Source organism: Talpa europaea (genome assembly GCF_964194135.1).
Source record: "Talpa europaea genome assembly, chromosome: 12".
NCBI classification, from domain to species: domain Eukaryota; kingdom Metazoa; phylum Chordata; class Mammalia; order Eulipotyphla; family Talpidae; genus Talpa; species Talpa europaea.
The window spans coordinates 59,308,837-59,323,765 of NC_140079.1; the positions used below are offsets into that span (position 1 = coordinate 59,308,837).

The 14,929-nt window shown below is 44.6% G+C and overlaps 1 protein-coding gene across 1 annotated transcript in view; it reads left to right on the forward strand.

The window, feature by feature from the left end:
* TNR (tenascin R) overlaps positions 1–13,984 on the forward strand; it is a gene marked incomplete at both ends in the record, with an annotated part of 77,150 nt that extends 63,166 nt beyond the window's left edge. Inside the window, 5 exons of the mRNA XM_084251296.1 lie at positions 1,397–1,548; positions 3,025–3,121; positions 8,425–8,586; positions 12,875–13,038; positions 13,865–13,984. Of these exons, the coding sequence (XP_084107422.1) occupies positions 1,397–1,548; positions 3,025–3,121; positions 8,425–8,586; positions 12,875–13,038; positions 13,865–13,984 (695 nt within the window). The remainder of the gene's footprint in view (positions 1–1,396; positions 1,549–3,024; positions 3,122–8,424; positions 8,587–12,874; positions 13,039–13,864) is intronic.
* Between the last annotated feature and the right edge of the window lie 945 nt (positions 13,985–14,929).

Consider the following 14,929-nt stretch of genomic DNA (forward strand, 5'->3'; position numbering starts at 1 on the left):
AATTTCTAAGTTCTATAGAAATATATTGTTATTCCCTGGGGTTGCTATGCCTGAAGTTGGCGGTGCCTTTGTTTTAAGCTACCTTTAAATGGGAGCCACCCATGATGAAGTTGAAAGCCTTGTGCCAGAAGGAATCAACTCCAGAGGGGCCTCCTGTGAAGTCCATCGAATCCCAACAACCTCTTCCTAACACAGGATGCTTCATTGATCATTCATGATAAGGCTCTTAGATGAGCTTAGCCAAAACGATTGTTTTGTCTCCTTTCTTGTGTAGCATTATGCTGTCTTTTGAGCTATTGCCTCTCCCAGCAAGCTTTCTGAGTGGTCCTCAGTCATACAGGTACTGCACAGGTTCTGCCACTAGAGAGCACTGTGGTGACTGACACATGAGATCCTGCCCAATCTCCTCATAACACTGCAACAAATAAGGCTGCAGAAGCATATCAGCCCACCACACTCTTCACTGACCCAGAAGATCATTATATTTACAGAGCATCCAAACCACTTTTCCTCACATGGCAAGCTGTGCGTTTAACACACCCTATCAGCTCCTGCAGTTCAGAAAATTTCCTCCTGTAGTATCTCTGCTTCTTGGCTTCCCTGCTAAGCATTAAAAATTTGCCCTGAAGCTAAGCTCTTCAAAATATATGATTTAAGCTTCTCTTTCAGCTAATTAGATATTGTTCTACAAATTGGGCTGTTCTCTATAAAAGATAAGCAGCAATTTATTTCCCCTGCCCTCTCCTTAAAATTAAACTGAACTGTAAAACATGGCTATTTGATTGTCTAGTCCAATCAGGAGATTATTTTGCAGGAGGAATAGATATCCATCTTCTTGCTAAAGTTGCGCTTATTTAGGTACTCTTTAATGGCTGCTGTGAATATGCTACAAAGGCTTCACTTAGATGCCTCTCATCCTTTGGAAAGGTAGACATTAAGTGATTTATCACAGCCTGTGCATCTGTTATCATTCCCTGGGTATCATTAACTCAATCTGCACCTCCCCTGTGGTTGCAGTAACGTACACCCTTGCAGGGGGGAGCAGGGTGGGAGTGGATATTTTTATTGACCCCATTTTACTGAGGAGAAAACTGATACCCACAGAAATCAGGCCATTTACCTAAAACCAAACAAACAGATAAGTAGAGGAGTCAGACTACAAACCCAGAAATTTGGTTTTCAGGTGGCATGAAATGATACATTGCCTGATAAATCCAACATCAGTTGATGAGGTGGAATGCAGGATGATGCAGAGTTCCCACACGTGGTATGAGATCCAGTGAGGCTTCCTTATAGCTTTTGATGAAGAACCACAAGGATCTCTGAGCTAAAGTGTTCTTGTGTACAGTGGGAGAAAAAAAAATCCTTTCTGGAAACTACCTCTTTTTCTGTGCAGGGGGCCGGGTGTTCCCTCATCCTCAAGATTGTGCTCAGCATTTGATGAATGGAGACACTCTGAGTGGGGTTTACACCATCTTCCTCAATGGAGAGGTCAGCCAGAAGTTACAGGTGTACTGCGACATGACCACCGACGGGGGTGGCTGGATTGTAAGTACATGTGCCTCTTCTCTGTCCATGTGAACGCCTTTGGTTTTTCATTCACCCAGCTCAGCACCTAGTGATGCAAACTTCAGCACCCTCTGGCCATCCTTTCATCCATCCTCTCTACCCGTCTAATCTGGGGGCTCTTCACTGCTCTCAGGGTCCCTGCTCAGCAGCCCAATCATAGTTTGGCAAAGCAGAGGAAGGTAGATGCCTATGGAGCCTGCAGTGGTTGGCCTGGTAAAGGAACCCCAGAAAAACTGCTCCCTTCTGCAAGGATATTTAGTGCAAGGAGGTGTTGGGACAAAGGAATAGAGGTTCAGTGAGGCCCGGGGTCGTGCCTGCTGAGCACGACAGCCATGCTAAAAGAGCAGTCCTTGACTCCTGGCTTCTCTCAGAAAGAGGTGAGCCTTTGTGGAGGGGGATCTGGATCTCTTCGGCGGAGGACTGCACACGGCAGAGCAGCTGAAGGGCAGAACGTGAACAACCATGCTAGTCTCAAAGGTCACCGCTGTCCACATCATCTCTTCACCTCTCTGGCCTCTTCCCAGAACCATCACAGCCTTCAGGGAGCACCAGTATTAGGAAAAGAGAGACACCATTTCCTGCTACCCCACCACCTATCCCCTCCACCGCCACCTCCATGTTTGGTAGGGCTGCACAGAGGGAAAAAGAAGGCACAGCCTCCTAAATGTCCCACCTATCAATGCAGACCACTCTGTGGACAGGAGAGGCTAGGCAGCCAGGCCCCAAAGCTGTCCAGCGTTAGCTGAGTCAGTACAGGCTGGAGAGCCAACCCCTGGGGCCTCCAGCGGAAGCCCCTCTAGCACAGCGAACTCACAGCGCTGGATTTTTCACTGTTCAAACTGGATGGTTTTTGAAAGGAGTTAAATGGTGGCTGTGATCATAACAGCTACACTTGGGAGACATTTTCCTTTATGTTTCTGACATATTTGTGCCTCTGTCTTAAAGCATAATTGGAAATTGAAGGCGAGGCTGATGTATTGGGGGGTTAAATGAAATTAGCACTTAAACAGCTCAGAAACAGAGTGAGTGATATGCAGTGGCTCTGCCTGCGAGAGGATGATGACAGTTACTAGCTGATTTGACATTGGTCCTATTCTTTTGGTGAGAAATGCTTCCTGTTACAGTCTATGGTGCAAAAAAGATTAACTCTGGAGCCAGGCCTATTTCCCCTGACTATTTGGGGGCTGATGTGTATCTTGAATCCTTTCTACATTGCAGTGGTGCAAATTAGTGTCAGCATCACACTCTGGCCTATTCATCAGGGGCCCCTGTGCTTTCAGAAGGGATCCGAACATCTCCCAGGAAAATTGCCATGTGAATGCCAAGCTTTGTACTGTAGGGTTCCTGATCTGATCATCTTTGTCATTGCAGATATAAAACTTGGTTATAACAATTTTACTCATTACCGTGTATTTTCCTTAGCAGCTCCTCATTTGTCTTCCTTTCTCTTCACAGGTGTTCCAGAGGCGGCAGAATGGCCAAACTGATTTTTTCCGGAAATGGGCTGAGTATCGCGTTGGCTTCGGGAACCTGGAGGATGAGTTTTGGCTGGGTAGGGCCCCACCCTTTGCTTTCCTTGGGTGTGCGGCTGTGGCTTCTTGTCCAGTTCTTCCTTTTCTGGGTGCTTCTGGGATTATCAGAAACCCCATGTCTGCTGAGAAGCTGACAGTTCATGAATTGCTTTCAGTATCTCTTGCTCTGTTTGGCTCCACTATTGATCTGTTTTTATCTTATTGTGGTGTTTTCCTCTTTGCTCTGTCTCTTCCCATCCTCATTAATAGTCTCTTATGCTGATGGGTCTTGACAGGAGGCAATTGCAAAGGGGGAGAGCTGCCTGGGGTGGGGGTGGGGGGTCCTCCCTCAGACGCCAGGTGTCAGACCACCATCTGCAGTTCAGCAGAGAAGTGAGGCGGCCACTGTGCTCTGGTTCCTTGGAGGAACATTATTACCTGACTCAGGAAGGGCGAGGGGAAAATAAAAATGGCATTACAGGCAACTGGCAATTTCCTAGAGGCCTGATACAGGCAAGAGACGCAGCTTGAGGTGAGAAGGTAAATACACCCATCTGCAGATGCAGAGATGCTGATTCCAGAAAGCAGCAAATTCATCACTACCTGCATCTGCCTCTGGGTTAGAGTTTCACAGTGGTTTATAAAGAAGGTGGGGGGGGGGAAGGTAAATAATCAGACACCATATTTGTGTTCCCCCTCTCATCACCATCTCATCCACGTCTCACCGTCTTTCTCCTGGATGTTCATGGAACACCCCCTGCCCCAACGAACAACCATTGTCCACACATGGTGACTAGAATAATCTTCCTCGTACTCAAAATCTAAACAATGGTAATCCCTTTCGTAAAACCTTTCAATGATTCCTCATCACTACCAGGTGCCAGGTGAAGCCCAAACACCTTCCTTAATATACACAAGACTCTTTAGTCTACCTGCACCCGCAAGCACCTCACTCCTCTCCTCCCCTCCCCCATGCCCCATATCAAACTTCAAGCATACAGAACCACTAATATTTCCACTGCAAGGAGCACTCCCCCAGCCCCAGGACTCCCTGCATGGCTGCTATCTTTCTCTGCATATTCAAAGGCCCAGCTAAAAACCTCTGCCTCCACAGAACCAACCCTACCCATTTCTTTTAACTGAAGCACCACTGGTGTACATCCTTGCTAGTGTTTTGACAGTATAGGATTTCCCCCCTTAGTACAGTCACTGTAGCACTCCCACCACCAAAGCACCCACAGTCCTCCACTACAGTCCATTGTGCTCTCTTCCCGTACCCTGTTGTCACCCCTCTCCCTACCCCTGCCTCTCTGGATGCCTCAGATCCATGGTCAGCTTTCAAGGGTTAGTTTTAAAGTTTGTCTTGTCTGACACTTTGTTTGGTTTTTCTACCTTGCACCTATATGTGAAACCATCTAGAATTTTTTTTTTTTTCCTTTTGGCTTATTTCACTTAGCATAATCCCTTTCAGTTCTATCCATGTTGCTGCAAATGACAGGACCTTATCTTTTTTGATCCCTGAATAGTATTCTGTTGTGTATATATACCACACCTTCTTGATCCACTCATCTGTTTTGGAGCACTTAGGTTGTTTCCATATCTTGGCTAATTGTAAAAAGTGCTGCAATGCACATAAGTGTGCAGGTTTCCTTTTGAATTAGTATTTCTGTATTCTTCGGGTAGATACTAGGAGTGGAACTGCTGGATCAACAGACAGATGCAGGGGGCCTCCCTGGTGGCCTAGGGCTTAAATCTCAGCGCTATCACTACTACAGCCTGAGTTTGCACAGAAGACTCTCCTGTCTCATCCACTGCATCCCTTAGCAGTGTATTTCAGTCAGTCTGCCTGTTCTACTAACCGTTCTGTCTCTGGTGACTCCTCTCACCATCCTCCCTCTTCCCCACCCCCACCTCTGGCCTACACCCCAGTTCTTTTATACCAAAAAAAAAAAAGGCAAATCTATTTTTAGTCTTTTGAGAAAGCTTCACACTGTTTTCATAGGGGCTGGACAAGCCATTTTTTACCCTCTGTGGGGGAATTAACAACTCTCTCTTTTATGGCTCAGATCAGTGTCAATATTACTTTCTGTGTCTCTTAACTCTACCGTGTAAACTTCTTTCAGGCTGGGACCACAATATATTTCTTTTTACCCCACCGCCTATTACAGTGCCTGAGATAGTAGTTACCTAAAATGTACATATCAAGCAATCAATTATAAGAATTATGGAGTAGCTTTTAGATACTCAGAGCTGTATTTTCAGATGTAGGTAATAAAAATATAAGGTAAAAATCATATAAATATACTGTGAGAAAAGTGAAGTGAATAGGAAAAAAATCACCTTACCTTCTAGGAGTTTGCAGTTTGGGAGACAAGTGCAAAGTACATGAATCGATAAGCAGACAGTTCTCCTGTTCCCAAACCTCAGTTCCTCAGTACCACCTTCAAATTTTTCATCATATCTGTGAAATAGCTGAACTGTCGCACACTTATGTTTTCTGGATCATTTGTTTTGCTTAATTAAATCTATTGTTTTGTGAAAGAAACTATAGCATTGATTGCCAAAAATGGAAAGCTAGGATCATGCTACAAATAAAAGGAGCTTCAGAAGAAAATGCAATGAAACAAAACCACATTAATATTATTACAGGAGAGGGCCTCCCCTGGTGGCGCAGAAGTTGAGCGCTGGGCTGCGAGGCTGCCTGCAGCCTCTGCAGTGCCAGTTCATTCCCCGGCCGCCGGCGAGGCTCCCACAAAAAAAAAAAAAAAAAAAAAAAAATATATATATATATATATATATACATATATATGTACATGTATATTCTTACAGGAGAATTAAAATGGGAGCGCTCCAAACTTCCTGTTGCTGTAAGTGCTAAAAATGGAGTTTAGAAAGTGTTGGATGTTAAACCTTAAAGTAATGGAATGAACAGAGATTGAGAGTTAATGTCAGAATCAAGGTTCATGTTTCTTCTTAATCTACTAAGAAAGAGAATTTGGATATACCATTCTCCCTATATGTGCAAGGTTATTTAGTCCTTATTCCCAAACTATTTCTCGGAGATACCATCTCACTGGGAAACACTGTACTAACCTATGGCCTACTGATGAGAAGGAAGAGTTCAGCAGCATAGAGAAAGCATGGAAGGATAAGCAAGAAGAACAACAGAGGGAAGGAGACAAAAAAAGAAAGGAGGCAGGAATCTTTCCACTGTATGCAAACAGAACAATGAAGAAGCAATTCAACCAGAAGAGAGGGGCAAGTCAGGAAAAGAAGAAAAGGAGGTTAGTTGAGCTGATCAAGGCATGTTATAACATCTAGAACCAGGAAGAGAAGCTTTGACTTAATGTCATAAGACATAGGGAGCTAGGGCCTCCCTGGTGGTGCAGGGGTTAAAGTCGCAGCACTATCAAGCTATTGCCAGTCACTGCAGCATGAGTTCGATCCCTGGGCGAGGGAGCTGACCCACATGGCGCAGCAGACCTCTCCTGTCTGGCCCGCTGCTCCCCTCCACAGTGTATTTTAGTAGATCCAACTGTTCTGCTCCCCAACTGTTCTGTCTCTGGTGAATCTTCTCACCACCCCTGCACCTCTGGCCTATACCCCAGTTCTTGTATGCATAAATAATTAAAAAAATAAATCTTTAAATAAAAAAAAAAAGAAATAGGGTACCAGTGAGAGCTCTTGAGTAGTTCAATACCCAGATTGGGAGTAACAGTCTGACCCATGATTTATGTGCTAAGTTGAGTTCTCTAGAAGAAGAGCCTCAGATTAGATTCTTATCCAAATCAGGGCAGTGCTCTCAGAGAAGGAGAATGGGGGAAGTGGGATAGGGTAGGGAAAAAAGCCTAACACTATAGTCTTGGTAGGAGACTAGCTGCATTCTGGTCCTCAGGGATGCGCTGGAGCGTGAGTTGTTTCTCCGTGTTGGTCACCAGTGGGGCAAGGGAACAGGACTTATGTAATCCCACACACACTTCGGGCATTGGTGGAGGTAAGCCCCAAAGCATGAGGAAAAGAGACTGTACCTTCCAAGGTAGAGCGACTCCTATTTGATTAAGGGAAATTATCCAAGGAGATAGCTTTGAGTTGGTAGCGGCTGCGGGATGTGACTACCTTCCAATGAAGGGCATCTGGTAGGACACCAAGAATTCACTCCACCCACATATGCAGAAATCTAGGGGGCATGGCGGGTCAGTAAATAGCAAATAGCTTTCAAACCATCTTGACTTATAATCAACATCAAGCTTTAACTTTCAAACAGGATAGGGAAGCAGAGAAACAGATTGGCCCTCAGCTAGTCACTTCACCTCTCTGGACTTCAGCCCTCTCTTCCACAGAACAAAGAAACTAGCTTATGTAATCTCTAAATTCTCTAACATCTCTGCCATTCTGTAATTCTAAATCATGGCAAAAGCTGATAGGTATCAGATGTCACAGCAAAGTCACAGGACCCCAAGTCAGTAGGCAGATAGAAATCAGGACTCAGAGATCACTAACGGTGCCAGGGAGTGGTTCAAAGCCTGAACAGGTAGGTCACACTTGGAAAGTCTCAGGACACAGCCATCCAGGGCTAGAAGACAAGAAAAATCATACCAGGTAGTGTTACCAAGGAGGATCTAAGCAACAGCTAGACTCTGGGCTTACAGGGGTTCAGCCCTACAAGGAGGTATTAGATGAAGGCCTGGGAAGCTTGGAGGCCAAGGAGAGAATGGACAGTGTGGTAACGGCTCAGGGAGACCAGTGAAGAAGCAGCATGCAAGGTGGAGCTGGTAGATTACAGAGAAAGGAATTGGGGTCAGAAGACACGTGTCAATCTTCTCTGACCTGGCTTTGGGAGCCCCAGGAGGGTTGGCGGTGAGAGAAGGAGGAGCAGTGTAATGAAAGGTGCACAGAACTCCCTTTCCAGGATTCTAAGATGGCAGAATGTCTGGACCTCCTGGACCCCTAAGGTTCATCCTGAATTCCTCTGGTCAGTGTTTCTACCTCATGTGACCTGCCACTCACACCAAAGGATCCATGCCCACATAATGCATCTTATCACCCAACACCACGGTTTGGAGTGGAAAGTGGGGGTGGGGGCAAGAATCCTGAAGCTCAAGGTATGTCTCTTACTAGTTCAAGACTACATGTTATAGCTCCTGAGCTGACCTGTTGTGGGAACTCCCCAGGAGACCTGGGAAAATCAGTGTTTGATGGGATCTGCTTGATAACAACCCAGGATGGGCTAAAGTCAAAAGGAATTCAGACATTCCTCCTCTTCTCTCTAGCATCTTTTTGGAGACTATAGTAGCATTTCCCTCCCATAGCCAAACTGTTTGGCTCATTCCCTCTCTTCTCACAGGGCTGGACAACATACACAAGATCACATCCCAGGGCCGCTATGAGCTGCGTGTGGATATGCGGGATGGCCAGGAAGCTGCCTTCGCCTCCTACGACAAGTTCTCCATCGAGGACAGCAGAAGCCTGTATAAGCTCCGCATAGGGGACTACAATGGCACTGCAGGTACTTTGGCCCTGGACACACCCACCTCTGGCAAATGAGCATGTAGCAGGATGGGGGGAGCTTTCTCAACCTGAGCTGCACCCTGCAGTGGCAGCACCCATAGATTAGATGTTTCCTGTTCTCAGGGTGCAGAGTGGAGGCTAAGAATCACCCACACTAGCCCAGGCTGCCCCCACTCATTCACATGACCTGAAACCAGTGGCTCAGAACTTCAGTTTCCTCATCTGGAAATCATAATAACAATGCCTGCTCTACTTGACAGAGCACTCAGGGGGGAAAAATGTTATGAATGCATTGAAGGTGCTTTTAAAATTTAAAAAAAAAAAGTGTGATGTAAAAGATTATTTTTCTTGTCTAGATTAATCAACATGGGCTCTTATCCAGTGAAAGCATAATCATCTACTGTCTGAGTAGAAATCTTGACTCAATGATATTTAGGAAAGCAATCTTTTAACTAATGAAAATAAAACAGGTCCCCCATTCACTGAGATGCACCCCTTCCATCTTAACACTGTCGAGGAGTGAGCGACCACTTAAGTGTTCCTCACTGGCCAAATTTCTTTTCATTTCTCCACGAAGCCACCTTACATGTCATTTTTTTCTTATAGATTTCACAACATTTCAACTAAGTAGAATAACCATCTCTGTACACTCTGTTGCATTAATCGTTTTATTAGAAGGTAATATCCAGTCTATTTCTTAAGCTTTGCAATCTATTTCCTGGATTCTATTAATGCACATTTCATAAAACCTGTTTTTCCAAATATTCTACTGTTTGGTGCATGGAGTTACTGGTTCTCTCATTAACTCCAATTCTAGGGCTATATGCTAGTGTATAATTTTAGCAATATTTTTATACCCCTTGGGATGAAAAAGACCATCAAGTTGTTGCCTTCCAATTATTGCATCTGTGCAATTATTTCTCTTCTAGGCGAGGTATTGTTACTCCCTGAGAAGATATCCTTTTCTTTTGTTATTATTCTTATTTGAGATCATGCCCAATGGCGATCAGACCAGCCTGATATGCCCCCCAACAAAAGATCCAATTTTCAACACTTTGAGTTTAAAATTGCAGTTGAAACAGAGTGTATTAAAATATATATCAGACTAAGTCATTTCAAAAATAACCAGATACTGTCCAACCTCTAAGATTAAAATTGTAGAAAAGCAGCTATTATTTCTCTGCCAGGAAGACAAGCAAGCCCTCCCACTTCCTTTCAAGACCCACCTTCCTGCCTCCTCTCTACTTGCTCCAAGCTTATGCTTTAATCTGGCCCAGTCACTGCTGCCCCTGTTGCAGTTCTTTCACACTGTCAGGCCCCTGGGAGGTCAAAACTGTTGGACTGTGTTCTGCTGTCATATGTCAAGGGCAAATCCTGCCAATAATTTGGCCAATTATCATAAATTAACCACACCCTGACCCATCACCTCAAACACTCAAGTTCATTTTTCCCAAGATCTAAACCTGAGCTTATATAGGTTGCCCCTCTCTAGGCATGAAAGAATTCTAGTTCCTTCTAGACTGTATGGACTTCAGGGAAGAAAGGACCATCCTCCCTTTTCCTGACTTTTAGTTGTCCCTGGTTTCTCTCTTTGGTGTTTGTTCATCCTTACCATCCTGACTGACAATAATCTACCCCCATGGCATCTAATATAAGTGCAATCCCTTCTATATTACCATTTCTCAAGGCTACAAAAGCACAAGTCTCTAACCAGGACTCTAATTGGAATAGTACTAAAGATTACACATAACGTTATCAATAAAAGGTTACTGATTGACTCCTAAGCATTCATAGTGCATAAAACACTTTCAAAAGCAGCATAAAACACAACTTCTGAGGTGTCCCCTGGTGGCACAGGTGGTTGAGCGCAGTATTGTGAAGCTGTCCACAGCCTCTGCAGCACCGGTTCAATCCTGGCCTGCAGGCGAGGATCCCACATGGCATGGCAGACCTCTCCTGTCACACCTGCTTCTCCCCTCAGCAGTGTATTTCGTCAGTCTGCCTGTTCTGTTCCCCGCTGTCTCTGGTGAATCCTCTCACCCCCCCCCCCCGCAAATCTGGCCTGTATCCATCCCCGTTCTTGTATAAATAAATAAATAAATCTTAAAAAAAAAAACTTCCGCAAAAACTAAACATATATTTTTAAAAGAAATAAATAGGCAGTAATTCACCACAAAGGAAATGGGATACTCACCTCCAATTCAGAGATGGGGTTCTGAAGGCTTGAGGAAAGCTTCATGAAGTCAACAGCATTTGACCAGGATCCCAGTGATAAGACAAACATTCTGGAAAAGACAAAAGAAAATTTCTGGAAGAAAAGTCACAGAAGGAGAAGCTACTATGGAAAGAGTGAAGGTGTAAAGGGCCTGACAGTGTAGGGTGTGGTATATATTCAGAAGGAAAAGAAAGAAGATTGGAAGAGTAAAGGGTGAAACCAGATTCTGAAGGGTCTTCAAAGTCAGGGGACAGAGTTCAGCCTTCAGCTTTGGTAGGTCCTGAGTAGCATAATGGCAGGGAGGGTGTTGGGAAGGTCAATGTGACAGCCATGAACAAGATAAAGCTGAATGAACAGAGCTGCTGCACTTATCCTGGCAGGTGATAATAGGAGCTTTGGCTCATGTGCAGAATTAAGAGAAAGGTATAAATCTGAACAGCAGTTTGAAAGAGAAAAACCAAGACTGAGACAATGTACTGAATATATGAGGTGGGTAGATGAGGCAGAAATGGGAAGGGGAGGCAGATTTAGGGAGGAGATAAAGACCGACACTGGATCATATCTGAGACAGCACAGGCAATATCAGAGTGGAAGTTGGAAGTAATTATTGCAAAGGAGTCATGAGGGCAAATTTTGGATTACAGACAGGATAATAGGAATGTGGGGAGAGACAATACAGTCAAGGACACTAGAGGTAAGATTAGCCTAAGAATTTTAAGATAGAGCATATTAATATGATTTAGGATGGGAGAAAGTAAAAATGTTAGTGTGTATACACACACACACACACACACACACAAAAGTAAGATATCTTTTCTGCCTTCTCCATGCCCTGAAACAAACGGGAAGGAGTGAGTTGCATGTAGTGGGATTAGCTCTAGCTGGAAACAAAACCTGGACAAGAAAGATGATAAGGATGGGATGGAGACAACGACATGTTAAGTTAGAGATCCAACTAGCCTAAGGATATCAGGCTTCCCACAATATAAATAACCCATAATATAAATATCAGTTGTGGAGGGAAGCTTTAGAGGTAGTGAGTGGCCACTGTAAGCATAGACTAATGAGAATTCTAGCCTCTCCTAGCTTAAAGTAACCCCAGAAACATCTAAGATAATTTCACTCAGTAGTATGAATGAAATTAAGCACCTCTAATCACAGATATTGCCAAAAGTATGACCAATTATAATGAATTAATTACACCCTGATAAATCCCCTCAAATGCTCAATTCATATGAGTACCCGAAACAACATCCCAATGAGAACATCCAGCCTCTGTTTGCCTCTGAGAGTAGAGATCTCATGGCATCTCAAGCAATCCACCCCATTTATTAGCAGCTCCAATATTTGATTAATATCTTCTCATGTACTTAGCCAAATTATATGCCTCCTTTTGTGCTCCATTTATTGAGTCTCATAATTTCCCCAAAGAGTTAATTTAATTTTTTTTAACTCAGTATCCCATCCAATACTTGGAGACAGTGTCTACCCCTTCGGGCTTGCTCTGCCCTAAGGTGCAGCCCCAGTTTTCCCATCCACTTCTCCTCTGACATGACTACAATTTCTTCATTATCCTTTTCCTATGAACAGGAATTCTGGTTAACTACAGTCCTTTTTAACATGTGAGGTTTTGGTTGTGGAATGACCAGGTCATGGAGACTTATCAGGCTGTGCACTGTGACTGCACAGCAGTGACACAGGTTAGACTCAGTCTTGTGGGTCATCACAGTCTCCTCCGGAGACAAAAGGAGCTGTGAATGCCACATCCTGGTGTTGCCCTGGAGGAAACAGGTGAGGGCAGTGAGTGACCCTGAGTGGACAGAATTCTCAGAGGAAAGTGAGGGGGATGAAGAATGTGTTGGAGAGGGCAGCATGGAAGCAGCTTATCCCTGGGGTAGAGGAAGTAAGAGCTGAGTTCAATCAGGCCAATACACTGGGTAGAAACAGGAGAGGTAAGTGGAATGTCCCTTAAATGGAAGCCATGTTTGTTGAAAGTGGCTCAAAAGTCTCCAGAAAATCCTGACCAAAGAGTGACAGATCAGAGCATCTCATGAATGTATCTTTTCTCCAGGGGACTCCCTCAGCTATCATCAGGGACGACCTTTCTCCACAGAAGACAGAGACAATGATGTTGCCGTTACCAACTGTGCCATGTCATACAAGGGGGCTTGGTGGTATAAGAACTGCCACCGGACCAACCTCAATGGGAAGTATGGGGAGTCCAGGCACAGCCAGGTGGGTGAGCTCAGCCAAAATGGGCCTCCTTACATTTAGAAATGACCAGAACTGGAACTCATAGCTCCTTACCTTTCACTGTAAATGCACACATGTTTTACATTGTCATTTGAAATGGAGATACTCAGTCTTCAGGAAGAAAATGATGCAGACACTGGGATTAAGACAGAACTAGAGTAGAAGCCAGAGGAAGGTGAGGAAAGCATCCACACCCAGGAGCTAGAACTCAACCAGAGAAGACCCCTTGGTGAACAGTCAAGTTCCATTCCATTTCCCCATCTGGAAGTGCCCATGAAGATTTTATCAATTCCAGAAACAGCTTCACTGTCTCGACTTCATCCTAAGTATAGTGTCAGAATGGAGAATCAGAAATACCAGTGTAAATTGGATTATCTTTCCCCCACTAAAGACCATAAGCTGTATTGGGTGATAGAGTGACCAACAGGACCAGTCAGGACTTTGGTTTTAGCACTGAAAGTTTGGTATCCAGTGAAACCTGAAAACTTCTTAGTTTGGGGCAAACCAGGTTGGTCGGTCACCATAGGTGGAAACCACCAGAGACCCCCAGCAGAAGTGAGCAGTTGAACACTATGATTCCCTTACAAGTGGTTCCATGCTGCTGTAATTTTGCAGCTCAACACTGGGTATGGATGCATGCAAATCCACACAGACAAAACATAAAGCTGGCAAAAAGGAATGACCTGCAACACATTCCCAGTAAAGCTCACAATTTGGGGTCCCTGCCCCCCACCTCCCCCTACTTTCCAAGCTTGTGTTCCATTGAGGAGGGAGGAGGCTCTCACTTGTTTGTCTTTCTCCTTCCCAGGGGATCAACTGGTATCATTGGAAAGGCCATGAGTTTTCCATCCCCTTTGTGGAAATGAAGATGCGCCCCTACAACCACCGTCTCACGGCCGGGAGGAAGAGGCGGTCCTTGAAGTTCTGAGCAGTGGGCAGCCAAAAGTCAACAATCTTTTCTGTCATTTGTTTGTATTTTATAATATAAAACAAGAAGTGGGGGGTAACAGTAATGTGCTTTGCAACATATTGCGAGTGTTTCAAGGAAGCAGGATGTAGCAGGAATCAGTTGAGGATCAGTTGTCCCTGGTTTCTGATGCCCCAGGGGCCTGACCCTTGGTCTCCTTTCTCCCTCCTATCCAGTCATCCTTAATGTTCCCCTTCTTTCCATCAAGGAGGAAAAGTGAAGAGTTTTCTTAAAAGACCAAATCAAAGAGAAGTTCTGAGTCAGACTGTTATGATGACAGGCATGCATTCTTTTCTCCTGCCTTCCTCGTGAGTTGCCTTTCACTTCCAAGTATTTCTAGTCTCTGGCCACTGTCTTCACAGGCAAGGACATCACTCCACCCCAGAGATGGAGCCTTCGAAAGAGAGTTTTGCCAACACTCTCATTAAGAGGAAATAAATTAACTTCACCCCTTCCCAACAACCCAAGCCCTTTTCAATGGGCCAAAGATTCTCATCTTCTGACACTCTTGTTCTTATCAATCAAAAGTCTTCTGTTAACTTTCAAGAGCAGTGGCCTCTTATCCAGTCAATCAGCCCTTTGCCTACTTCCATCCTATCTTCAGTGCCCCAACATGCCCAACCACCCTTCTGAAATCTAGTTCCTATGGCACTGCCCACTACTGTGCTGGACTCCAAAGGCTGTGTCCCTATGGGTCATAAGTCACTGCTCATCCCTTGAGTTAGACAAACAGCAATTTTTGGGGGGAATGGGAAGAAAAGATGGTTGTGGTCTTTAACATTTTCAGGTCAGTCTTCGAAGAAAGGATAGATGAAGGAGAAATCAGGGCACCTGTCGTTGAAATACAGCCCCCCCAAGGAATGTAGATGGTACCTAGCTCTATTTTTCTCTATTTCTGCTCCTATT